Here is a 27,984-nt window from a genome sequence, read left to right as displayed (position 1 = left end):
AGTTGTGCGGTTAAGATCAGGGATCTGTAATCTGCATAGTTACCAACTTCTCTGGTTTTCTGAGACTTAGCTTGTTGTCTTGTTTTTCCTCCTCGGTTTCCCATTCATAACAGCTCTCCCCCTTCGAGCTCCAGTATGGCAGGCGAGTCCGGGGACCTCTTGGGTTGATAAGAGAATCCTGGGAAGATGAGCCAAACCCCACAGAAGTGTCCATCGCGGATTATGTCATGTGCTTCCATGACAAGATGCAGACCTTGATGCAGTTGGTGCATGACAACATGACGCAGACTCAGGCTGACCAGAAGCACTGGTACGACCAGAACGCCGAGGAGCAAACCTACCAGGTGGGTCAAAAGGTGTGGGTGCTGGTTCCTGTACCAACGGATAAGCTTCAGGCATCCTGGGAAGGCCCATACGTCGTCCACCAACAGCTCAACCCGGTCACCTACGTAGTCATGCTTCACCATGCTCGGCGGTAGGCGCAAGGCCTTTCACGTCAACATGCTGAAGGCGCACTACGAAGCTTACGTCCTACCGGTCTGCAACCTGCCCGAGGATGGGGAGGAAGATCCCCTCCTGGACATGGTGGCCACCCTGGAACCCTTCTGGGCCATGTTCACCAAGCGACCTGGGAGGACAGAGTTAGCGGTTCATGAGGTGGACACCGGGAATCACGCCCCACTACGGCGACCACTTTATTGGATCTCTGAGGAGGTGCAACAGGTCATGCGCCAACAGATCGATGAGATGTTAAGGCTGGGGGTGATTCGACGGTCAAAAAGTGCGTGGTCCTCACCTTTAGTCCTCATGCCTAAAAAGGATCGAACCACTCGTTTCTGCGTGGACTACAGGGGGCTCAACGCCATCACAACCTCTGATGCCCACCCGATGCTGCGCATCGAGGATCTGCTTGAGCGATTGGCGAAAGCACGGTACATATCCATCATGGATTTGAGTTGGGGATACTGGCAGATTCCCCTGAGCCCTGAGGCGCAGGAGAAATCCGCCTTTATCACTCCCTTTGGCCTGTACAAGTCCACAGTCATGCCCTTCGGCATGAAAAATGCCCCTCCCACTTTCCAGCGGATGGTCAACCACCTGCTCCGGGGACTGGAGGAGTACGCGGTGGCGTACTTGGACGACATCGCCATCTTCAGTTCCACCTGGGAGGAACACCTTCAGCATCTCAAGGAGGTGCTCAAGCGTCTTCACCAGGCAGGCCTGACTATCAAGTCAGGAAAGTGCTAGATGGGCATGAGCGAGGTCCACTACCTGGGGCACCGGGTAGGCGGGGGTTCCATGAGTCCGGAGCCAGAAAAGGTGGACACAATCATGTCCTGGCCCACCCCCAGGACCAAGAAACAGGTGAATTCCTTCTTGGGCACTGCAGGGTACTATAGGCGGTTCGTACAGGACTATAGCGCCCTTGCAAAACCCTTGACCGACCTCACCAGGCAGAGGCTACCCCAAACAGTCAACTGGACAGATGACGGTGAGGCGGCCTTCCAAGCTTTGAAAACAGCCCTGTGCGACTCTCCAGTGTTGAAAGCAGTCGACAGCAGTCGCCCGTTCCTGGTACAGACCGACGCCAGCGAGTTTGGCCTCGGTGCTGTGCTCAGCCAGGTTGACTCGGGGAACCAGGCGCACCCCGTGTTGTACCTGAGCCAGAACCTTTTGCCGAGGGAAGTGACATACTCCACCATCGAGAAGGAATGTCTGGCCATGGTGTGGGCACTGCAACGTTTACAGTCCTACCTGTACGGGCGCACCTTCACGGTGGTAACCGGCCACAACCCTCTGAGCTGGTTGCACACAGTGTCCGGAACCAATGGAAGGTTGCTCCGCTGGAGCCTTGCCCTTCAACAGTATGACTTTACTGTACAACACAAAAAGGGCAGCGAACATGGTAATGCCGATGGGTTGTCCCACCGGGGCGAACCCGCTGAGGTGCGCATGGCTGATTACCGTCAGGTAATGCCTCCGTAGCACCCTCTAAAAGGGGAAGGTGTAATGTACTGTAAGGCATGATTTTGTTGGGACCTTCCAGAATCATCCAGGCTATGATAAAACTGCTTGCCATACAGCTGCAGCCCCCCTCCTTTTGTTTCTCCCTCCTTATTCACTTACAGCTCTCTGCCTGCATTTGGGTAAAAGGACACCATCCATTTCCTGTTGAGAAAGGAATGTTAATTAGTTAAGGGAAAGGATTCCTTTGTCCTGGCCATGAGGCTGGATAAAGGTATAGGAAATATTAAAAGAAGCTGTAACGTGCACTTCGCTCGTGCCAGAGATATAATAACTACATTTCTGCGAAGGGCACGAAACCAGATTTCTAACCTTTAAATTTCACGGCTCTAACCCCTCCCGAAACTGAGATATGGATTGCTCCCAAACGGAGTGTCTTAATTATGGCATGTTTGATGTTTTTTTATTGTATTCGATAAACTACAACCAATGAGACCCTCGGTGTGACTATACGAGCTTCCCTCGTTAAGATATGGTTATTATAAGTTTTTAGTTAAATGGCAACTTGGAGAAAGGGGGGCTGAATTTCTGCAGACTGCCCCTTTTGGATGTAACCGACCCTAGGCTATAAAGTACCCCTCCCTTAAGACTCCTCAGTTGAGCTGCAGATTCCATGCTAGAAAGATCTGCAGATGTCCGGGGATGTGCGGTTTGCTGCCCATCCCCCGAGCCACATGGGATGCCTAAAGAAGCATAAGCAAGTATAAGTGTAATTTCTGTCTTTTCACAAATGTTATTTTATACTTGCATTGTACATATTTAATCATCATTTAATCATCTGACTGAGATGATTTAGCGAATCCTGCTTTGAGCAGGGGGTTGGACCAGATGGCCCAGGAGGTCCCTTCCAACTCTACGATTCAATGATTCAATAATGTCTCAATTTATAGCAACTTTATCTATGTAATCACTGCCCACCTTTTTTGGGAATAAATGATAAAATTATCAGTCTGCCTTCATGCTCTAAGAAACGAACTTTGCGCCTTTTTTAAATAATCGCTACTAATTTGGGGGTTTGCCACGGACCCTCTTAATTAACTCTTTGATTAAGTGAATTGTAGCTGGTGGCAGCATGGTGTGTTCGGTTGGTTAGGCTAGTTGGCAGTCCGGAAGGGTCTTATATTGCTGAATGAGGGGCTGAGGCCAACGCATTGATAATTCCCTTACTGCAATAGTCTAACTGCCCGTGCACAACAAGCAGCCCATCCGGCAACTAATTATCCTAAGTGCAGTTCCCTGACTGACCTGAGAGTAAGGGGGGCGCCGGAGAGCTGCGAGTTCCAAAGTGGAACGGAGAAAGTGGGATATACATAAATCCCCGCAGTTCTTGGAAGGTTGTTAGCAGTGGTGGGGCATCCAAAATAACCCCCTGCGATAAATTGTTAGAGCGAGATTAGCTTGCTGTATATGTTTGTCACATGGTGCCAGTGGTGGGATAACTAAGATAAGCCCCCACTGTGCCTGTGATAGCCGTGTGCCGGCAGTGTGTCGCGTCCCTCTGTCCGCTGACATACCCGTGTCAGTGGTGGAATCGTGACGTTTTGGTTGCACGGGGTGAGCGCTTTCGTCGTCACAGGGGGTATGCTCTCTGACGACTGGTGACAGCGGTGGAATCTATATGACCCACGCACTGTGGATCTTTAGGGTACGTGCACACGCTGCGGATTCCGCTGAGTTTCCGCAGCGGTTTCGGCCGCTGCGGACCCGCAGCAGCTTTAGCTGCGGTGTACAGTACCATTCAAATGAATGGGAAAAAAAAACTGCTGTGCCGACGCTGCGGAAAAATCCGCGCGGATTTGCTGCGGTTTGGAATCCGCAGAAAGAATTGCATGTCAATTCTTTCTGCGGAATCCGCAGCGGGTTCCTATCTCCACCATTGTGGAGATAGTGAATCCGCAGGACCAAACCGCAGGCAAAACCGCAGATAATCCGCAGGTCTTTTGACCTGCGGATTATCTGCGGTTTTTGCAAAATCCGTGCAGATTAATCCGCAGCGGATTCCGCAGCGTGTGCACACACCCTTAACATTCTCATCTACAAGTTTTTTTTTTCTTTACTGGGAACAATCAACCTTCTTTTAATTGCACATTTTTCAATGTGCGGAGGGGAGGGCGACGCTCTGCAGACCCTCGTGCGGACGGGAGGGCGACGCTCTGCACCCCCTGTGACGACGGGAGGGCGACGCTCTGCAGCCCCCCGTGCCGACGGGAGGGCGACGCTCTGCAGCCCCCCGTGCCGACGGGAGGGCGACGCTCTGCAGACCCCCCGTGCGGAGGGGAGGGCGATGCTCTGCAGCGCCAGTGCGGAGGGAGGGCGACGCTCTGCAGCCCCCCCCCCGTGCTGAGGGGAGGGCGACACTCTGCAGACCCTCGTGGGGAGGGGAGGGCGACGCTCTGCAGCTAGTACCTTGGTGAGTCGGGCTCAGCAGACTCTGCAGCAGAAGCAGGATAAGGGTCTTCATGGTGTTGGAGTCCTGAAGAGAATGGAGACAGGTGCGAAACTACAAGCAAATCACCCAGTGTGTACACAGCACGGGACACGCACCTGCAGAGCCGGCCCCCAGGTGTTATATACACAGCCCCCAAATGTTATATACACAGCCCCCCAGTGTTATATACACAGCCCCCCCAGTGTTATATACACAGCCCCCAGTGTTATATACACAGACCCCCCCAGTGTTATATACACAGCTCCCAGTGTTATATACACAGCCCCCCCAGTGTAATATACACAGCCCCCCAATATTATATACACAGCCCCCCCAGGTGTTATATACACAGCCCCCCAGTGTTATATACACAGCCCCCCAGTGTTATATACACAGCCCCCCTCAGTGTTATATACACAGCCCCCCAATATTATATACACAGCCCCCCAGTGTTATATACACAGCCCCCCAGTGTTATATACACAGCCCCCCAGTGTTATATACACAGCTCCCCAGTGTTATATACACAGACCCCCCAGTGTTATATACACAGCCCCCCCAGTGTTATATACACAGCCCCCCAGTGTTATATACACAGCCCCCCAGTGTTATATACACAGACTCCCAGTGTTATATACACAGCCCCCCAGTGTTATATACACAGACTCCCAGTGTTATATACACAGACCCCCCCAGTGTTATATACACAGACCCCCCCAGTGTTATATACACAGCTCCCCAGTGTAATATACACAGCCCTCCAGTGTTATATACACAGCCCCCCCAGTGTTATATACACAGCCCCCCCAGTGTTATATACACAGCCCCCTAGTGTTATATACACAGCCCCCCAGTGTTATATACACAGCCCCCCAGTGTTATATACACAGACCCCCCCAGTGTTATATACACAGCTCCCCAGTGTTATATACACAGCCCCCCCAGTGTTATATACACAGCCCCCCCAGTGTTATATACACAGCCCCCCAGTGTTATATACACAGCCCCCCAGTGTTATATACACAGACTCCCAGTGTTATATACACAGACCCCCCCAGTGTTATATACACAGACCCCCCAGTGTTATATACACAGCCCCCCAGTGTTATATACACAGCCCCCCCAGTGTTATATACACAGCCCCCCCTCAGTGTTATATACACAGCCCCCCAATATTATATACACAGCCCCCCCAGGTGTTATATACACAGCCCCCCCAGTGTTATATACACAGCCCCCCCTCAGTGTTATATACACAGCCCCCCAATATTATATACACAGCCCCCCCAGTGTTATATACACAGCCCCCCCAGTGTTATATACACAGCCCCCCCAAGAGTTATATACACAGCTCCCCAGTGTTATATACACAGCCCCCCAGTGTTATATACACAGCCCCCCCAGTGTTATATACACAGCCCCCCAGGTGTTATATACACAGCCCCCCAGTGTTATATACACAGCCCCCCAGTGTTATATACACAGACCCCCAGTGTTATATACACAGCCCCCCAGTGTTATATACACAGCCCCCCAGAGTTATGTACACAGCCCCCCCAGTGTTATGTACACAGCCCCCCCCAGTGTTATATACACAGCCCCCCCAGTGTTATATACACAGACCCCCCCAGTGTTATATACACAGCTCCCCAGTGTTATATACACAGCCCCCCCAGTGTTATATACACAGCCCCCCCAGTGTTATATACACAGCCCCCCAGTGTTATATACACAGCCCCCCAGTGTTATATACACAGCCCCCCAGTGTTATATACACAGACCCCCCCAGTGTTATATACACAGCTCCCCAGTGTTATATACACAGCCCCCCCAGTGTTATATACACAGCCCCCCCAGTGTTATATACACAGCCCCCCAGTGTTATATACACAGCCCCCCAGTGTTATATACACAGACTCCCAGTGTTATATACACAGACCCCCCCAGTGTTATATACACAGCCCCCCAGTGTTATATACACAGCCCCCCAGTGTTATATACACAGCCCCCCCAGTGTTATATACACAGCCCCCCCTCAGTGTTATATACACAGCCCCCCAATATTATATACACAGCCCCCCCAGGTGTTATATACACAGCCCCCCAGTGTTATATACACAGCCCCCAGGTGTTATATACACAGCCCCCAGGTGTTATATACACAGCCCCCAAATGTTATATACACAGCGACCCAGTGTTATATACACAGCCCCCCCAGTGTTATATACACAGCCCCCTCAAGAGTTATATACACAGCTCCCCAGTGTTATATACACAGCCCCCCCAGTGTTATATACACAGCCCCCCAGGTGTTATATACACAGCCCCCCAGTGTTATATACACAGCCCCCCAATGTTATATACACAGACCCCCAGTGTTATATACACAGCCCCCCAGTGTTATATACACAGCCCCCCAGAGTTATGTACACAGCCCCCCCAGTGTTATGTACACAGCCCCCCCCAGTGTTATATACACAGCCCCCCCAGTGTTATATACACAGCCCCCCGTGTTATATACACAGCCCCACGTGTTATATATACAGACCCCCAGTGTTATATACAAAGTCCCCCCCAATGATATATACACAGCCCCCCCCAAGAGTTATATACACAGTCCCCCAGTGTTATATACACAGCCCCCCCCGGTGTTATATACACAGCCCCACGTGTTATATATACAGCCCCCCAGTGTTATATACACAGCCCCCCAGTGTTATATACACAGCCCCCCAGTGTTATATACACAGCCCCGCCAGTGTTATGTACACAGCCCCCCCCAGTGTTATGTACACAGCCCCCCCGTGTTATGTACACAGCCCCCGCAGTGTTATATACACAGCCCCCCCAGTGTTATATACACAGCCCCCCGTGTTATATACACAGCCCCACGTGTTATATACACAGCCCCCCGTGTTATATACACAGCCCCCCAGTTTTATATACACAGCCCCCCCCAGTGTTATATACACAGCCCCCCAGTGTTATATACACAGCCCCCCCAGTGTTATATACACAGCCCCCCTAGTGTTATATACACAGCCTCCCCAGTGTTATATACACAGCCCCCCAAGAGTTATATACACAGCCCCCCAATGTTATATATACAGCTCCCCCCAGTTTTATATACACAGCCCCGTGTTACATACACAGCCCCCCAGTTTTATATACACAGACCCCCCCAGTGTTACATACACAGCACCCCCCAAGTGTTATATACACAGCCCCCCTAGTGTTATATACAAAGTCCCCCCCAGTGTTATATACACAGCCCCCCCAAGAGTTATATGCACAGCCCCCCCAATGTTATATACACAGCCCCCGTGTTACATACACAGCCCCCCAGTTTTATATACACAGCCCCCCGTTTTATATACACAGACCCCCCAGTGTTACATACAGAGCCCCCCCAGTGTTACATACACAGCCCCCCCAGAGTTATAAACACAGCCCCCCTAGCGTTATATACACAGCCCCCCAGTGTTATATACACAGCTCCCCAGTGTTATATACACAGCCCCCCAGAGTTATATACACAGCCCCCCTAGTGTTATATACACAGACCCCCAGTGTTATATACACAGCCCCCCTATTGATATATACACAGCCCCCCCAAGTGTTATATACGCAGCCCCCCCGTTATATACACAGCCCCCAGTGTTATATACGCAGCCCCCCGTGTTATATACACAGCCCCCCAGTGTTATATACACAGCCCCCCCAGTGTAATATACACAGCCCCCCCAGTGTTATATACACAGCCCCCCGTGTTATATACACAGCCCCCCAAGAGTTATATACACAGCCCCCCCAAGAGTTATATGCACAGCCCCCCCTAGTGTTATATACACAGCCCCCCCAATGTTATATACACAGCCCCCCAAGAGTTATATACACAGCCCCCCAGTGTTATTTACACAGCTCTCCCCAGTTTTATATACACAGCCCCCCGTGTTATATACACAGCCCCCCCAGTTTTATATACACAGACCCCCCAGTGTTACATACACAGCCCCCCAAGAGTTATATACACATCCCCCCCTACGGTTATATACACAGCCCCCCCAAGAGTTATATACACAGCCCCCCCTAGTGTTATATACACATCCCCCCAGTGTTATACACACAGTCCCCCAAAGAGTTATACACACAGCCCCCCCAGTGTAATATACACAGCTCCCCCAGTGTTATATACACAGCCCCCCCAGTGTTAAATACACAGCCCCCCCAGTGTTATATAAACAGCTCACCCAGTGTTATATACACAGCCCCCTCAGGAGTTATATACACAGCCCCCACTAGTGTTATATACACAGCCCCCCCAGTGTTATATACACAGCCCCCCCAGTGTTATATACACAGCCCCCCCTGTGTTATATACACAGCCCCCCCTGTGTTATATAAACAGCCACCCCAGTGTTATATACACAGCCCCCCCAAGAGTTATATACACAGCCCCCCAAAGAGTTGTATACACAGCCCCCCCAGTTTTATACACACAGACCCCCCCAGTGTTATATACACAGCCCCCCCAGTGTTATATACGCAGCCCCCACAGTGTTATATACGCAGCCCCCACAGTGTTACATACGCAGCCCCCACAGTGTTACATACGCAGCCCCCACAGTGTTACATACGCAGCCCCCCCAGTGTTATATACACAGTCCCCCAAAGAGTTATACACACAGCCCCCCAGTGTAATATACACAGCTCCCCCAGTGTTATATACACAGCCCCCCCAGTGTTATATACACAGCCCCCCAGTGTTATATAAATAGCTCACCCAGTGTTATATACACAGCCCCCTCAGGAGTTATATACACAGCCCCCACTAGTGTTATATACACAGCCCCCCCAGTGTTATATACACAGCCCCCCCAGTGTTATATACACAGCCCCTCCAGTGTTATATACACAGCCCCTCCAGTGTTATATACACAGCCCCCCCCTGTGTTATATAAACAGCCACCCCAGTGCTATATACACAGCCCCCCCAAGAGTTATATACACAGCCCCCCCAGTTTTATACACACAGACCCCCCCAGTGTTATATACACAGCCCCCCCAGTGTTATATACACAGCCCCCCAGTGTTATATACACAGCCCCCCCAGTGTTATATACACAGCCCCCCCTCAGTGTTATATACACAGCCCCCCAATATTATATACACAGCCCCCCCAGGTGTTATATACACAGCCCCCCAGTGTTATATACACAGCCCCCCCAGTGTTATATACACAGCCCCCTAGTGTTATATACACAGCCCCCCAGTGTTATATACACAGCCCCCCAGTGTTATATACACAGACCCCCCCAGTGTTATATACACAGCTCCCCAGTGTTATATACACAGCCCCCCAATGTTATATATACAGCTCCCCCCAGTTTTATATACACAGCCCCGTGTTACATACACAGCCCCCCAGTTTTATATACACAGACCCCCCCAGTGTTACATACACAGCACCCCCCAAGTGTTATATACACAGCCCCCCTAGTGTTATATACAAAGTCCCCCCCAGTGTTATATACACAGCCCCCCCAAGAGTTATATGCACAGCCCCCCCAATGTTATATACACAGCCCCCGTGTTACATACACAGCCCCCCAGTTTTATATACACAGCCCCCCGTTTTATATACACAGACCCCCCAGTGTTACATACAGAGCCCCCCCAGTGTTACATACACAGCCCCCCCAGAGTTATAAACACAGCCCCCCTAGCGTTATATACACAGCCCCCCAGTGTTATATACACAGCTCCCCAGTGTTATATACACAGCCCCCCAGAGTTATATACACAGCCCCCCTAGTGTTATATACACAGACCCCCAGTGTTATATACACAGCCCCCCTATTGATATATACACAGCCCCCCCAAGTGTTATATACGCAGCCCCCCCGTTATATACACAGCCCCCAGTGTTATATACGCAGCCCCCGTGTTATATACACAGCCCCCCAGTGTTATATACACAGCCCCCCCAGTGTAATATACACAGCCCCCCCAGTGTTATATACACAGCCCCCCGTGTTATATACACAGCCCCCCAAGAGTTATATACACAGCCCCCCCAAGAGTTATATGCACAGCCCCCCCTAGTGTTATATACACAGCCCCCCCAATGTTATATACACAGCCCCCCAAGAGTTATATACACAGCCCCCCAGTGTTATTTACACAGCTCTCCCCAGTTTTATATACACAGCCCCCCGTGTTATATACACAGCCCCCCCAGTTTTATATACACAGACCCCCCAGTTTTACATACACAGCCCCCCAAGAGTTATATACACATCCCCCCCTACGGTTATATACACAGCCCCCCCAAGAGTTATATACACAGCCCCCCCTAGTGTTATATACACATCCCCCCCAGTGTTATACACACAGTCCCCCAAAGAGTTATACACACAGCCCCCCCAGTGTAATATACACAGCTCCCCCAGTGTTATATACACAGCCCCCCCAGTGTTAAATACACAGCCCCCCCAGTGTTATATAAACAGCTCACCCAGTGTTATATACACAGCCCCCTCAGGAGTTATATACACAGCCCCCACTAGTGTTATATACACAGCCCCCCCAGTGTTATATACACAGCCCCCCCAGTGTTATATACACAGCCCCCCCTGTGTTATATACACAGCCCCCCCTGTGTTATATAAACAGCCACCCCAGTGTTATATACACAGCCCCCCCAAGAGTTATATACACAGCCCCCCAAAGAGTTGTATACACAGCCCCCCCAGTTTTATACACACAGACCCCCCCAGTGTTATATACACAGCCCCCCCAGTGTTATATACGCAGCCCCCACAGTGTTATATACGCAGCCCCCACAGTGTTACATACGCAGCCCCCACAGTGTTACATACGCAGCCCCCCAGTGTTATATACGCAGCCCCCCCAGTGTTATATACACAGTCCCCCAAAGAGTTATACACACAGCCCCCCAGTGTAATATACACAGCTCCCCCAGTGTTATATACACAGCCCCCCCAGTGTTATATACACAGCCCCCCAGTGTTATATAAATAGCTCACCCAGTGTTATATACACAGCCCCCTCAGGAGTTATATACACAGCCCCCACTAGTGTTATATACACAGCCCCCCCAGTGTTATATACACAGCCCCCCCAGTGTTATATACACAGCCCCTCCAGTGTTATATACACAGCCCCTCCAGTGTTATATACACAGCCCCCCCCTGTGTTATATAAACAGCCACCCCAGTGCTATATACACAGCCCCCCCAAGAGTTATATACACAGCCCCCCCAGTTTTATACACACAGACCCCCCCAGTGTTATATACACAGCCCCCCCAGTGTTATATACGCAGCCCCCACAGTGTTACATACGCAGCCCCCACAGTGTTATATACACAGACCCCCCCAGTGTTATATACACAGCCCCCCGTGTTATATACACAGCCCCCCAGTGTTATATACACAGACCCCCCCAGTGTTATATACACAGCCCCCCGCAGCCCCCCCAGTGTTATATACACAGCCCCCCTAGTGTTATATACACAGCCCCCCGTGTTAAATACACAGCCCCCCGTGTTATATACACAGCCCCCCCAGTGTTATATACACAGACCCCCCCAGTGTTATATACACAGCCCCCCCAGTGTTATATACACAGCCCCCCTAGTGTTATATACACAGCCCCCCCAGTGTTATATACACAGGCCCCCCCAGTGTTATATACACAGCCCCCCCAGTGTTATATACACAGCCCCCCCAATGTAATATACACAGCCCCCCCAGTGTTATATACGCAGCCCCCCTAGTATAATATACGCTGGCCCCCCCAGTGTTATATACACAACCCCCCTGTGTTATATACGCAGCCCCCCCAGTGTTATATACGCAGCCCCCCCAGTGTTATATACGCAGCCCCCTCAGTGTTATATACGCAGCCCCCCGTGTTATATACGCAGCCCCCCAGTGTTATATACACAGCCCCCCAGTGTTATATACACAGCCCACCCAGTGTTATATACACAGCCCACCCAGTGTTATATACACAGCCCCCCCAGTGTTATATACACAGCCCCCCCGAGTGTTATATACACAGCCCCCTCCAGTGTTATATACACAGCCCCCCCAGTGTTATATACACAGCCCCCCCAGTGTTATATACACAGCCCCCCCAGTGTTATATACACAGCCCCCGAATGTTATATACACAGCCCCCCCAGTGTTATATACACAGCCCACCCCAGTGTTACATACACAGCTCCCCCAAGAGTTATATACACAGCCCCTCCAGTGTTATATACACAGCCCCCCAGTGTTATATACACAGCCCCCCCCAGTGTTATAAACACAGCAGCCACAGTGTTATATACACAGCCCCCCCCAGTGTTATATCCACAGCCCCCCACAGTGTTATATACACAGCCCCCCGTGTTATATACACAGTCCCCCCAGTTTTATATACACAGCCCCCCCAGTGTTATATACACAGCCCCCCCAAGAGTTATATACACAGCCCCCCCAGTGTTATATACACAGTCCCCCCAAGAGTTATATACACAGCCCCCCCAGTGTTATATACACAGAACCCCCAGTGTTATAAACACAGCCCCCTCAGTGTTATATACACAGCCCCCCGTGTTATATACACAGCCCCCCCAGTGTTATATACACAGACCCCCCAGTGTTATATACACAGCCCCCCAGTGTTATATACACAGCCCCCCAGTGTTATATACACAGACCCCCCCAGTGTTATATACACAGCCCCCCTAGTGTTATATACACAGCCCCCCATGTTATATACGCAGCCCCCCAGTGTTATATACGCAGCCCCCCCAGTGTTATATACGCAGCCCCCCCAGTGTTATATACGCAGTCCCCCCAGTGTTATATACACAGCCCCCCCAGTGTTATATACACAGCCCCCCCACAGCCCCCCCAGTGTTATATACACAGCCCCCCTAGTGTTATATACACAGCCCCCCCGTGTTATATACACAGCCTCCCAGTGCTATATACACAGACCCCCCAGTGTTATATACACAGACCCCCTAGTGTTATATACACAGCCCCCCCAGTGTTGTATACACAGCCCCCCCAGTGTTATGTACACAGCCCCCCCAGTGTTATATACACAGCCCCCCCAGTGTAATATACGCAGCCCCCCAGTGTTATATACGCAGCCTCCCCAGTGTTATATACGCAGCCTCCCCAGTGTTATATACGCAGCCCCCCCAGTGTTATATACACAGCCCCCCGTGTTATATACACAGCCCCCCCAGTGTTATATACACAGACCCCCCAGTGTTATATACACAGACCCCCCCAGTGTTATATACACAGCCCCCCCAGTGTTATATACACAGCCCCCCCCAGTGTTATATACACAGCCCCCCCAGTGTTATATACACAGCCCCCCCAGTGTAATATACACAGCCCCCCTAGTGTTATATACACAGACCCCCCATTGTTACATACACAGCCCCCCCAGTTACATACACAGCCCCCCCAGAGTTATATACACAGCCCTAGTGTTATATACACAGCCCCGCCAGTGTTATATACGCAGCCCCCCCAGTGTTATTTACGCAGCCCCCCCGTTATATACACAGCCCCCCAAGAGTTATATACACAGCCCCCCTAGTGCTATATACACAGCCGCCCCAGTGTTATATACACAGCCCCCCCAGTGTTATATACACAGCTCCCCCAGTGATATATACACAGCCCCCCAGTGTTATATACACAGCCCCCGAATGTTATATACACAGCCCCCCCAGTGTTATATACACAGCCCCCCCCCCAAGAGTTATATAAACAGCCCCCCAGTGTTATATACACAGCTCCCTCCAGTGTTATATACACAGCCCCCCTCAGGAGTTATATACACAGCCCCCCCAGTGTTATATACACGCCCCCCCCCCAGTGTTATATACACAGCCCCCCAGTGTTATAAACACAGCACCCCCCAGTGTTATAAACACAGCCCCCCCAGTGTTATATACACAGCCCCCCGTGTTATATACACAGCCCCCCCAGTGTTATATACACAGCCCCCCCAGTGATATATACACAGCCCCCCCAGTGTTATATACACAGCCCCCCCAAGAGTTATATACACAGCCCCCCCAGTGTTATATACACAGACCCCCCAGTGTTATATACACAGCCCCCTCAGTGTTATATACACAGCCCCCCGTGTTATATACACAGCCCCCCAGTGCTATATACACAGACCCCCCCAGTGTTATATACACAGCCCCCCCGCAGCCCCCCCAGTGTTATATACACAGCCCCCCTAGTGTTATATACACAGCCCCCCGTGTTATATACACAGCCCCCCCAGTGTTATAAACACAGACCCCCCCAGTGTTATATACACAGCCCCCCAATGTTATATACACAGCCCCCCCAGTGTTATATACACAGGCCCCCCCGTGTAATATACACAGGCCCCCCGTGTAATATACACAGCCCCCCCAGTGTTATATACGCAGCCCCCCAGTGTTATACACGCAGCCCCCCAGTGTTATATACGCAGCCCCCAGTGTTATATACGCAGCCCCCCCAGTGTTATATACGCAGCCCCCCTAGTGTTATATACGCAGCCCCCCTAGTGATATATACGCAGCCCCCCCAGTGTTATATACACAGCCCCCCAGTGTTATATACACAGCCCCCCAGTGTTATATACACAGACCCCCCCAGTGTTATATACACAGCCCCCCCAGTGTTATATACACAGCCCCCCAGTGTTATATACACAGACCCCCCAGTGTTATATACACAGCCTCCCAGTGTTATATACACAGCCCCCCTCAGTGTTATATACACAACCCCCCAGTGTTATATACACAGCCCCCCTCAGTGTTATATACACAGCCCCCCCAGTGTTATATACACAGCCCCCCCAGTGTTATATACACAGCCCCCCTCAGTGTTATATACACAGCCCCCCAATATTATATACACAGCCCCCCAATATTATATACACAGCCCCCTCAGTGTTATATACACAGCCCCCCCCAGTGTTATATACACAGCCCCCCAGTGTTATATACACAGCCCCCCAGTGTTATATACACAGCCCCACCAGTGTTATATACACAGACCCCCCAGTGTTATATACACAGCCCCCCCAGTGTAATATACACAGCCCCCCCAGTGTAATATACACAGCTCCCCAGTGTTATATACACAGACCCCCTAGTGTTATATACACAGCCCCCCCAGTGTTATATACACAGCCCCTCCAGTGTTATATACACAGCCCCCACAGTGTTATATACACAGACCCCCCCAGTGTTATATACACAGACCCCCCCAGTGTTATATACACAGCCCCCCAGTGTTATATACACAGACCCCCCAGTGTTATATACACAGCCCCCCCCTGTGTTATATACACAGCTCCCCAGTGTTATATACACAGCCCCCCCAGTGTTATATACACAGCCCCCCCAGTGTTATATACACAGCCCCCCTCAGTGTTATATACACAGCCCCCCAATATTATATACACAGCCCCCCAATATTATATACACAGCCCCCTCAGTGTTATATACACAGCCCCCCCCAGTGTTATATACACAGCCCCCCAGTGTTATATACACAGCCCCCCAGTGTTATATACACAGCCCCACCAGTGTTATATACACAGACCCCCCAGTGTTATATACACAGCCCCCCCAGTGTAATATACACAGCCCCCCCAGTGTAATATACACAGCTCCCCAGTGTTATATACACAGACCCCCTAGTGTTATATACACAGCCCCCCCAGTGTTATATACACAGCCCCTCCAGTGTTATATACACAGCCCCCACAGTGTTATATACACAGACCCCCCCAGTGTTATATACACAGACCCCCCCAGTGTTATATACACAGCCCCCCCAGTGTTATATACACAGACCCCCCCAGTGTTATATACACAGACCCCCCCAGTGTTATATACACAGCCCCCCCAGTGTTATATACACAGCCCCCCCAGTGTTATATACACAGCCCCCCCAGTGTTATATACACAGACCCCCCCAGTGTTATATACACAGCCCCCTCCAGTGTTATATACACAGCCCCCCCAGTGTTATACACACAGCCCCCTCCAGTGTTATATACACAGCCCCCCCAGTGTTATATACACAGCCCCCCCCAGTGTTATATACACAGCCCCCCCAGTGTTATATACACAGCCCCCCAGTGTAATATACACAGCCCCCCAGTGTTATATACACAGCCCCCAGTGTTATATACACAGCCCCCCCAGTGTTATATACACAGCCCCCCCAGTGTTATACACACAGCCCCCTCCAGTGTTATATACACAGCCCCCCCAGTGTTATATACACAGCCCCCCCCAGTGTTATATACACAGCCCCCCCAGTGTTATATACACAGCCCCCCAGTGTTATATACACAGCCCCCCCAGTGTTATACACACAGCCCCCTCCAGTGTTATATACACAGCCCCCCCAGTGTTATATACACAGCCCCCCTCAGTGTTATATACACAGCCCCCCCAGTGTTATATACACAGCCCCCCCCAGTGTTATATACACAGCCCCCCCAGTGTTATACACACAGCCCCCTCCAGTGTAATATACACAGCCCCCCAGTGTTATATACACAGACCCCCCCAGTGTTATATACACAGCCCCCCCAGTGTTATATACACAGCCCCCCAGTGTAATATACACAGCCCCCCAGTGTTATATACACAGCCCCCAGTGTTATATACACAGCCCCCCCAGTGTTATATACACAGCCCCCCCAGTGTTATATACACAGACCCCCCCAGTGTTATATATACACAGCCCCCCCAGTGTTATATACACAGACCCCCCCAGTGTTATATACACAGCTCCCAGTGTTATATACACAGCCCCCCAGTGTTATATACACAGCCAATCAGACGCTGTCCCGTCGGTGACGTCACTCGGCTGCAGAGGTGGGCGGGGCTCCGGTGCTCCCGGTAGAACAATGAGGCCGCCGGGAGGAAGAAGCTGCGGTCTCCGGTCACCGCTACTACCGATCATCACCGCCGCCTGCCTGGCTGCAACAGGTCATGTGCCTGCATGTATACAGCTATATACTGACATGTGGGCGGAGCAACAGATTATTATAGGGAGGAGGGGTAATATCCTCTGTATAATAACATCACACAGGACTACTCCCCCCATCATCACTATAGGGGTCTGCTGGGGGTCATCCCTGTATATTATAGGGGGTAATATCCTCTGTATAATAACATCACACAGGACTACTCCTCCCATCATCACTATAGGGGTCTGCTGGGGGTCATCCCTGTATATTATAGGGGGTAATATCCTCTGTATAATAACATCACACAGGACTACTCCTCCCATCATCACTATAGGGGTCTGCTGGGGGTCATCCCTGTATATTATAGGGGTAATATCCTCTGTATAATAACATCACACAGGACTACTCCTCCCATCATCACTATAGGGGTCTGCTGGGGGTCATCCCTGTATATTATAGGGGTAATATCCTCTGTATAATAACATCACACAGGACTACTCCTCCCATCATCACTATAGAGGTCTGCTGGGGGTCATCCCTGTATATTATAGGGGGTAATATCCTCTGTATAATAACATCACACAGGACTACTCCTCCCATCATCACTATAGGGGTCTGCTGGGGGTCATCCCTGTATATTATAGGGGGTAATATCCTCTGTATAATAACATCACACAGGACTACTCCTCCCATCATCACTATAGGGGTCTGCTGGGGGTCATCCCTGTATATTATAGGGGTAATATCCTCTGTATAATAACATCACACAGGACTCCTCCCATCATCACTATAGAGGTCTGCTGGGGGTCATCCCTGTATATTATAGGGGGTAATATCCTCTGTATAATAACATCACACAGGACTACTCCTCCCATCATCACTATAGGGGTCTGCTGGGGGTCATCCCTGTATATTATAGGGGTAATATCCTCTGTATAATAACATCACACAGGACTACTCCCCCCATCATCACTATAGGGGTCTGCTGGGGGTCATCCCTGTATATTATAGGGGGTAATATCCTCTGTATAATAACATCACACAGGACTACTCCTCCCATCATCACTATTGGGGTCTGCTGGGGGTCATCCCTGTATATTATAGGGGGTAATATCCTCTGTATAATAACATCACACAGGACTACTCCTCCCATCATCACTATAGGGGTCTGCTGGGGGTCATCCCTGTATATTATAGGGGTAATATCCTCTGTATAATAACATCACACAGGACTCCTCCCATCATCACTATAGAGGTCTGCTGGGGGTCATCCCTGTATATTATAGGGGGTAATATCCTCTGTATAATAACATCACACAGGACTACTCCTCCCATCATCACTATAGGGGTCTGCTGGGGGTCATCCCTGTATATTATAGGGGTAATATCCTCTGTATAATAACATCACACAGGACTACTCCTCCCATCATCACTATAGAGGTCTGCTGGGGGTCATCCCTGTATATTATAGGGGGTAATATCCTCTGTATAATAACATCACACAGGACTACTCCCCCCATCATCACTATAGGGGTCTGCTGGGGGTCATCCCTGTATATTATAGGGGGTAATATCCTCTGTATAATAACATCACACAGGACTACTCCTCCCATCATCACTATAGGGGTCTGCTGGGGGTCATCCCTGTATATTATAGGGGGTAATATCCTCTGTATAATAACATCACACAGGACTACTCCTCCCATCATCACTATAGAGGTCTGCTGGGGGTCATCCCTGTATATTATAGGGGGTAATATCCTCTGTATAATAACATCACACAGGACTACTCCTCCCATCATCACTATAGGGGTCTGCTGGGGGTCATCCCTGTATATTATAGGGGTAATATCCTCTGTATAATAACATCACACAGGACTACTCCTCCCATCATCACTATAGAGGTCTGCTGGGGGTCATCCCTGTATATTATAGGGGGTAATATCCTCTGTATAATAACATCACACAGGACTACTCCCCCCATGATCACTATAGGGGTCTGCTGGGGGTCATCCCTGTATATTATAGGGGGTAATATCCTCTGTATAATAACATCACACAGGACTACTCCTCCCATCATCACTATAGGGGTCTGCTGGGGGTCATCCCTGTATATTATAGGGGGTAATATCCTCTGTATAATAACATCACACAGGACTACTCCCCCCATCATCACTATTGGGGTCTGCTGGGGGTCATCCCTGTATATTATAGGGGGTAATATCCTCTGTATAATAACATCACACAGGACTACTCCTCCCATCATCACTATTGGGGTCTGCTGGGGGTCATCCCTGTATAATATAGGGGTAATATCCTCTGTATAATAACATCACACAGGACTACTCCTCCCATCATCACTATAGGGGTCTGCTGGGGGTCATCCCTGTATATTATAGGGGTAATATCCTCTGTATAATAACATCACACAGGACTACTCCCCCCATGATCACTATAGGGGTCTGCTGGGGGTCATCCCTGTATATTATAGGGGTATTATCCTCTGTATAATAACATCACACAGGACTACTCCTCCCATCATCACTATAGAGGTCTGCTGGGGGTCATCCCTGTATATTATAGGGGTAATATCCTCTGTATAATAACATCACACAGGACTACTCCTCCCATCATCACTATAGAGGTCTGCTGGGGGTCATCCCTGTATATTATAGGGAGTAATATCCTCTGTATAATAACATCACACAGGACTACTCCTCCCATCATCACTATAGGGGTCTGCTGGGGGTCATACCTGTATATTATAGGGGGTAATATCCTCTGTATAATAACATCACACAGGACTACTCCCCCCCCATCATCACTATAGGGGTCTGCTGGGGGTCATCCCTGTATATTATAGGGGTATTATCCTCTGTATAATAACATCACACAGGACTACTCCTCCCATCATCACTATAGAGGTCTGCTGGGGGTCATCCCTGTATATTATAGGGAGTAATATCCTCTGTATAATAACATCACACTGGACTACTCCCCCCATCATCACTATAGTGGTCTGCTGGGGGTCATCCCTGTATATTATAGGGAGTAATATCCTCTGTATAATAACATCACACAGGACTACTCCTCCCATCATCACTATAGTGGTCTGCTGGGGGTCATCCCTGTATATTATAGGGGTAATGTCCTCTGTATAATAACATCACACAGGACTACTCCCCCCATCATCACTATAGGGGTCTGCTGGGGATCATCCCTGTATATTATAGGGGTAATATCCTCTGTATAATAACATCACACAGGACTACTCCCCCCATCATCACTATAGGGGTCTGCTGGGGATCATCCCTGTATATTATAGGGGTAATATCCTCTGTATAATAACATCACACAGGACTACTCCCCCCATCATCACTATAGGGGTCTGCTGGGGATCATCCCTGTATATTATAGGGGTAATATCCTCTGTATAATAACATCACACAGGACTACTCCTCCCATCATCAGTATAGGGGTCTGCTGGGGGTCATCCCTGTATATTATAGGGAGTAATATCCTCTGTATAATAACATCACACAGGACTACTCCTCCCATCATCACTATAGTGGTCTGCTGGGGGTCATCCCTGTATATTATAGGGGTAATGTCCTCTGTATAATAACATCACACAGGACTACTCCCCCCATCATCACTATAGGGGTCTGCTGGGGATCATCCCTGTATATTATAGGGGTAATATCCTCTGTATAATAACATCACACAGGACTACTCCCCCCATCATCACTATAGGGGTCTGCTGGGGATCATCCCTGTATATTATAGGGGTAATATCCTCTGTATAATAACATCACACAGGACTACTCCCCCCATCATCACTATAGAGGTCTGCTGGGGGTCATCCCTGTATATTATAGGGGTAATATCCTCTGTATAATAACATCACACAGGACTACTCCTCCCATCATCACTATAGGGGTCTGCTGGGAGTCATCCCTGTATATTATAGGGGTAATATCCTCTGTATAATAACATCACACAGGACTACTCCCCCCATCATCACTATAGAGGTCTGCTGGGGATCATCCCTGTATATTATAGGGGTAATATCCTCTGTATAATAACATCACACAGGACTACTCCTCCCATCATCACTATAGGGGTCTGCTGGGAGTCATCCCTGTATATTATAGGGGTAATATCCTCTGTATAATAACATCACACAGGACTACTCCCCTCATCATCACTATAGAGGTCTGCTGGGGATCATCCCTGTATATTATAGGGGGTAATATCCTCTGTATAATAACATCACACAGGACTACTCCCCTCATCATCACTATAGGGGTCTGCTGGGGGTCATCCCTGTATATTATAGTAGTAATATCCTCTGTATAATAACATCACACAGGACTACTCCCCCCATCATCACTATAGAGGTCTTCTGGGGGTCATCCCTGTATATTATAGGGGTAATATCCTCTGTATAATAACATCACACAGGACTACTCCCCCCATCATCACTATAGGGGTCTGCTGGGGGTCATCCCTGTATATTATAGTAGTATTATCCTCTGTATAATAACATCACACAGGACTACTCCCCCCATCATCACTATAGGGGTCTGCTGGGGATCATCCCTGTATATTATAGGAGTAATATCCTCTGTATAATAACATCACACAGGACTACTCCCCCCATCATCACTATAGGGGTCTGCTGGGGGTCATCCCTGTATATTATAGGGGTAATATCCTCTGTATAATAACATCACAAAGGACTACTCCCCCCATCATCACTATAGGGGTCTGCTGGGGGTCATCCCTGTATATTATAGGGGTAATATCCTCTGTATAATAACATCACACAGGACTACTCCCCCCATCATCACTATAGGGGTCTGCTGGGGGTCATCCCTGTATATTATAGGGGTAATATCCTCTGTATAATAACATCACACAGGACTACTCCCCCCATCATCACTATAGAGGTCTGCTGGGGGTCATCCCTGTATATTATAGGAGTAATATCCTCTGTATAATAACATCACACAGGACTACTCCCCCCATCATCACTATAGTGGTCTGCTGGGGATCATCCCTGTATATTATAGGGGGTAATATCCTCTGTATAATAACATCACACAGGACTACTCCCTCCATCATCACTATAGAGGTCTGCTGGGGGTCATCCCTGTATATTATAGGGGGTAATATCCTCTGTATAATAACATCACACAGGACTACTCCCCCCATCATCACTATAGGGGTCTGCTGGGGGTCATCCCTGTATATTATAGGGGTAATATCCTCTGTATAATAACATCACACAGGACTACTCCCCCCATCATCACTATAGGGGTCTGCTGGGGGTCATCCCTGTATATTATAGGGGGTAATATCCTCTGTATAATAACATCACACAGGACTACTCCCCCCATCATCACTATAGGGGTCTGCTGGGGGTCATCCCTGTATATTATAGGGGTAATATCCTCTGTATAATAACATCACACAGGACTACTCCCCCCATCATCACTATAGGGGTCTGCTGGGGGTCATCCCTGTATATTATAGGAGTAATATCCTCTGTATAATAACATCACACAGGACTACTCCTCCCATCATCACTATAGGGGTCTGCTGGGGGTCATCCCTGTATATTATAGGGGGTAATATCCTCTGTATAATAACATCACACAGGTCTACTCCCCCCATCATCACTATAGGGGTCTGCTGGGGGTCATCCCTGTATATTATAGGAGTAATATCCTCTGTATAATAACATCACACAGGACTACTCCTCCCATCATCACTATAGGGGTCTGCTGGGGGTCATCACTGTATATTATAGGAGTAATATCCTCTGTATAATAACATCACACAGGACTACTCCCCCCATCATCACTATAGGGGTCTGCTGGGGGTCATCACTGTATATTATAGGAGTAATATCCTCTGTATAATAACATCACACAGGACTACTCCTCCCATCATCACTATAGTGGTCTGCTGGGGGTCATCCCTGTATATTATAGGGGGTAATATCCTCTGTATAATAACATCACACAGGACTACTCCTCCCATCATCACTATAGGGGTCTGCTGGGGGTCATCCCTGTATATTATAGGAGTAATATCCTCTGTATAATAACATCACACAGGACTACTCCTCCCATCATCACTATAGAGGTCTGCTGGGGGTCATCCCTGTATATTATAGGAGTAATATCCTCTGTATAATAACATCACACAGGACTACTCCCCCCATCATCACTATAGGGGTCTGCTGGGGGTCATCCCTGTATATTATAGGGGGAATATCCTCTGTATAATAACATCACACAGGACTACTCCCCCCATCATCACTATAGGGGTCTGCTGGGGGTCATCCCTGTATATTATAGGAGTAATATCCTCTGTATAATAACATCACACAGGACTACTCCCCCCATCATCACTATAGGGGTCTGCTGGGGATCATCCCTGTATATTATAGGAGTAATATCCTCTGTATAATAACATCACACAGGACTACTCCTCCCATCATCACTATAGTGGTCTGCTGGGGGTCATCCCTGTATATTATAGGGGTAATATCCTCTGTATAATAACATCACACAGGACTACTCCTCCCATCATCACTATAGGGGTCTGCTGGGGATCATCCCTGTATATTATATGAGTAATATCCTCTGTATAATAACATCACACAGGACTACTCCCCCCATCATCACTATAGAGGTCTGCTGGGGATCATCCCTGTATATTATAGGGGTAATATCCTCTGTATAATAATATCACAGAGGACTACTCCTCCCATCATCACTATAGGGGTCTGCTGGGGATCATCCCTGTATATTATAGGGGTAATATCCTCTGTATAATAATATCACACAGGACTACTCCTCCCATCATCACTATAGGGGTCTGCTGGGGATCATCCCTGTATATTATAGGGGTAATATCCTCTGTATAATAATATCACACAGGACTACTCCTCCCATCATCACTATAGGGGTCTGCTGGGGTTCATCCCTTTATATTATAGGGGTAATATCCTCTGTATAATAATATCACACAGGACTACTCCTCCCATCATCACTATAGAGGTCTGCTGGGGATCATCCCTGTATATTATAGGGGTAATATCCTCTGTATAATAATATCACACAGGACTACTCCTCCCATCATCACTATAGGGGTCTGCTGGGGATCATCCCTGTATATTATAGGAGTAATATCCTCTGTATAATAACATCACACAGGACTACTCCTCCCATCATCACTATAGGGTCTGCTGGGGATCATCCCTGTATATTATAGGGGTAATATCCTCTGTATAATAATATCACACAGGACTACTCCTCCCATCATCACTATAGAGGTCTGCTGGGGATCATCCCTGTATATTATAGGGGTAATATCCTCTGTATAATAATATCACACAGGACTACTCCTCCCATCATCACTATAGAGGTCTGCTGGGGATCATCCCTGTATATTATAGGGGTAATATCCTCTGTATAATAATATCACACAGGACTACTCCCCCCATCATCACTATAGAGGTCTGCTGGGGGTCATCCCTGTATATTATAGGGGGTAATATCCTCTGTATAATAACATCACACAGGACTACTCCCCCCATCATCACTATAGAGGTCTGCTGGGGGTCATCCCTGTATATTATAGGGAGTAATATCCTCTGTATAATAACATCACACAGGACTACTCCTCCCATCATCACTATAGGGGTCTGCTGGGGGTCATCCCTGTATATTATAGGGGTAATGTCCTCTGTATAATAACATCACACAGGACTACTCCCCCCATCATCACTATAGAGGTCTGCTGGGGATCATCCCTGTATATTATAGGGGGTAATATCCTCTGTATAATAACATCACACTGGACTACTCCTCCCATCATCACTATAGAGGTCTGCTGGGGATCATCCCTGTATATTATAGGGGTAATATCCTCTGTATAATAACATCACACAGGACTACTCCTCCCATCATCACTATAGGGGTCTGCTGGGGATCATCCCTGTATATTATAGGAATAATATCCTCTGTATAATAACATCACACAGGACTACTCCTCCCATCATCAGTATAGGGGTCTGCTGGGGGTCATCCCTGTATATTATAGGGGTAATATCCTCTGTATAATAACATCACACTGGACTACTCCTCCCATCATCACTATAGGGGTCTGCTGGGGGTCATCCCTGTATATTATAGGGGGAATATCCTCTGTATAATAACATCACACAGGACTACTCCTCCCATCATCACTATAGGGGTCTGCTGGAGGTCATCCCTGTATATTATAGGAGTAATATCCTCTGTATAATAACATCACACTGGACTACTCCTCCCATCATCACTATAGGGGTCTGCTGGGGGTCATCCCTGTATATTATAGGAGTAATATCCTCTGTATAATAACATCACACAGGACTACTCCTCCCATCATCACTATAGGGGTCTGCTGGGGGTCATCCCTGTATATTATAGGAGTAATATCCTCTGTATAATAACATCACACAGGACTACTCCCCCCATCATCACTATAGGGGTCTGCTGGGGGTCATCCCTGTATATTATAGGAGTAATATCCTCTGTATAATAACATCACACAGGACTACTCCCCCCATCATCACTATAGTGGTCTGCTGGGGATCATCCCTGTATATTATAGGGGGTAATATCCTCTGTATAATAACATCACACAGGACTACTCCCCCCATCATCACTATAGAGGTCTGCTGGGGGTCATCCCTGTATATTATAGGGGGTAATATCCTCTGTATAATAACATCACACAGGACTACTCCCCCCATCATCACTATAGGGGTCTGCTGGGGGTCATCCCTGTATATTATAGGGGTAATATCCTCTGTATAATAACATCACACAGGACTAATCCCCCCATCATCACTATAGGGGTCTGCTGGGGGTCATCCCTGTATATTATAGGGGGTAATATCCTCTGTATAATAACATCACACAGGACTACTCCCCCATCATCACTATAGGGGTCTGCTGGGGGTCATCCCTGTATATTATAGGGGTAATATCCTCTGTATAATAACATCACACAGGACTACTCCCCCCATCATCACTATAGGGGTCTGCTGGGGGTCATCCCTGTATATTATAGGAGTAATATCCTCTGTATAATAACATCACACAGGACTACTCCTCCCATCATCACTATAGGGGTCTGCTGGGGGTCATCCCTGTATATTATAGGGGGTAATATCCTCTGTATAATAACATCACACAGGTCTACTCCCCCCATCATCACTATAGGGGTCTGCTGGGGGTCATCCCTGTATATTATAGGAGTAATATCCTCTGTATAATAACATCACACAGGACTACTCCTCCCATCATCACTATAGGGATCTGCTGGGGATCATCACTGTATATTATAGGGGTAATATCCTCTGTATAATAACATCACACAGGACTACTCCCCCCATCATCACTATAGAGGTCTGCTGGGGGTCATCACTGTATATTATAGGAGTAATATCCTCTGTATAATAACATCACACAGGACTACTCCTCCCATCATCACTATAGAGGTCTGCTGGGGGTCATCACTGTATATTATAGGAGTAATATCCTCTGTATAATAACATCACACAGGACTACTCCCCCCATCATCACTATAGGGGTCTGCTGGGGGTCATCACTGTATATTATAGGAGTAATATCCTCTGTATAATAACATCACACAGGACTACTCCTCCCATCATCGCTATAGGGGTCTGCTGGGGGTCATCCCTGTATATTATAGGGGGTAATATCCTCTGTATAATAACATCACACAGGACTACTCCTCCCATCATCACTATAGGGGTCTGCTGGGGGTCATCCCTGTATATTATAGGAGTAATATCCTCTGTATAATAACATCACACAGGACTACTCCTCCCATCATCACTATAGAGGTCTGCTGGGGGTCATCCCTGTATATTATAGGAGTAATATCCTCTGTATAATAACATCACACAGGACTACTCCTCCCATCATCGCTATAGGGGTCTGCTGGGGGTCATCCCTGTATATTATAGGGGGTAATATCCTCTGTATAATAACATCACACAGGACTACTCCTCCCATCATCACTATAGGGGTCTGCTGGGGGTCATCCCTGTATATTATAGGAGTAATATCCTCTGTATAATAACATCACACAGGACTACTCCTCCCATCATCACTATAGGGGTCTGCTGGGGGTCATCCCTGTATATTATAGGGGGAATATCCTCTGTATAATAACATCACACAGGACTACTCCCCCCATCATCACTATAGGGGTCTGCTGGGGGTCATCCCTGTATATTATGGGGGGTAATATCCTCTGTATAATAACATCACACAGGACTACTCCCCCCATCATCACTATAGGGGTCTGCTGGGGGTCATCCCTGTATATTATGGGGGGTAATATCCTCTGTATAATAACATCACACAGGACGACTCCTCCCATCATCACTATAGGGGTCTGCT

The 27,984-nt window shown here is 48.5% G+C and overlaps 2 protein-coding genes across 7 annotated transcripts in view; one reads left to right on the top strand and one right to left on the bottom strand.

The window, feature by feature from the left end:
* LOC141076078 (IgGFc-binding protein-like) overlaps positions 1–4,598 on the bottom strand; it is a 364,579-nt gene extending 359,981 nt beyond the window's left edge. For all 3 annotated transcript variants that reach the window (XR_012227404.1, XM_073563325.1, XM_073563324.1), the window contains exon 1: positions 4,432–4,598. Coding sequence is in view for 2 of the 3 variants with exons in the window: in XM_073563325.1 (XP_073419426.1) it covers positions 4,432–4,486 (55 nt within the window). In the remaining variant the exon portion in view is untranslated. The remainder of the gene's footprint in view (positions 1–4,431) is intronic.
* Positions 4,384–27,984, top strand: part of TMEM8B (transmembrane protein 8B) — a 208,118-nt gene continuing 184,517 nt past the window's right edge. For 2 of the 4 annotated variants that reach the window (XR_012227403.1, XM_073563321.1), the window contains exon 1: positions 17,385–17,510. Coding sequence is in view for 2 of the 4 variants with exons in the window: in XM_073563321.1 (XP_073419422.1) it covers positions 17,429–17,510 (82 nt within the window). In the remaining 2 variants the exon portion in view is untranslated. Of the gene's footprint in view, positions 4,518–17,384; positions 17,511–27,984 lie in introns of those variants that run through there. The other 2 variants (XM_073563322.1, XM_073563323.1) reach the window with 2 other exon arrangements.

This window comes from Dendrobates tinctorius, unplaced genomic scaffold (assembly GCF_039654945.1).
Source record: "Dendrobates tinctorius isolate UK_male_01 unplaced genomic scaffold, ASM3965494v1 ptg000386l, whole genome shotgun sequence".
NCBI classification, from domain to species: Eukaryota; Metazoa; Chordata; class Amphibia; order Anura; family Dendrobatidae; genus Dendrobates; species Dendrobates tinctorius.
Note: the sequence above shows the minus strand (reverse complement) of the source record. Positions and strands in the feature narration are given on the sequence as shown.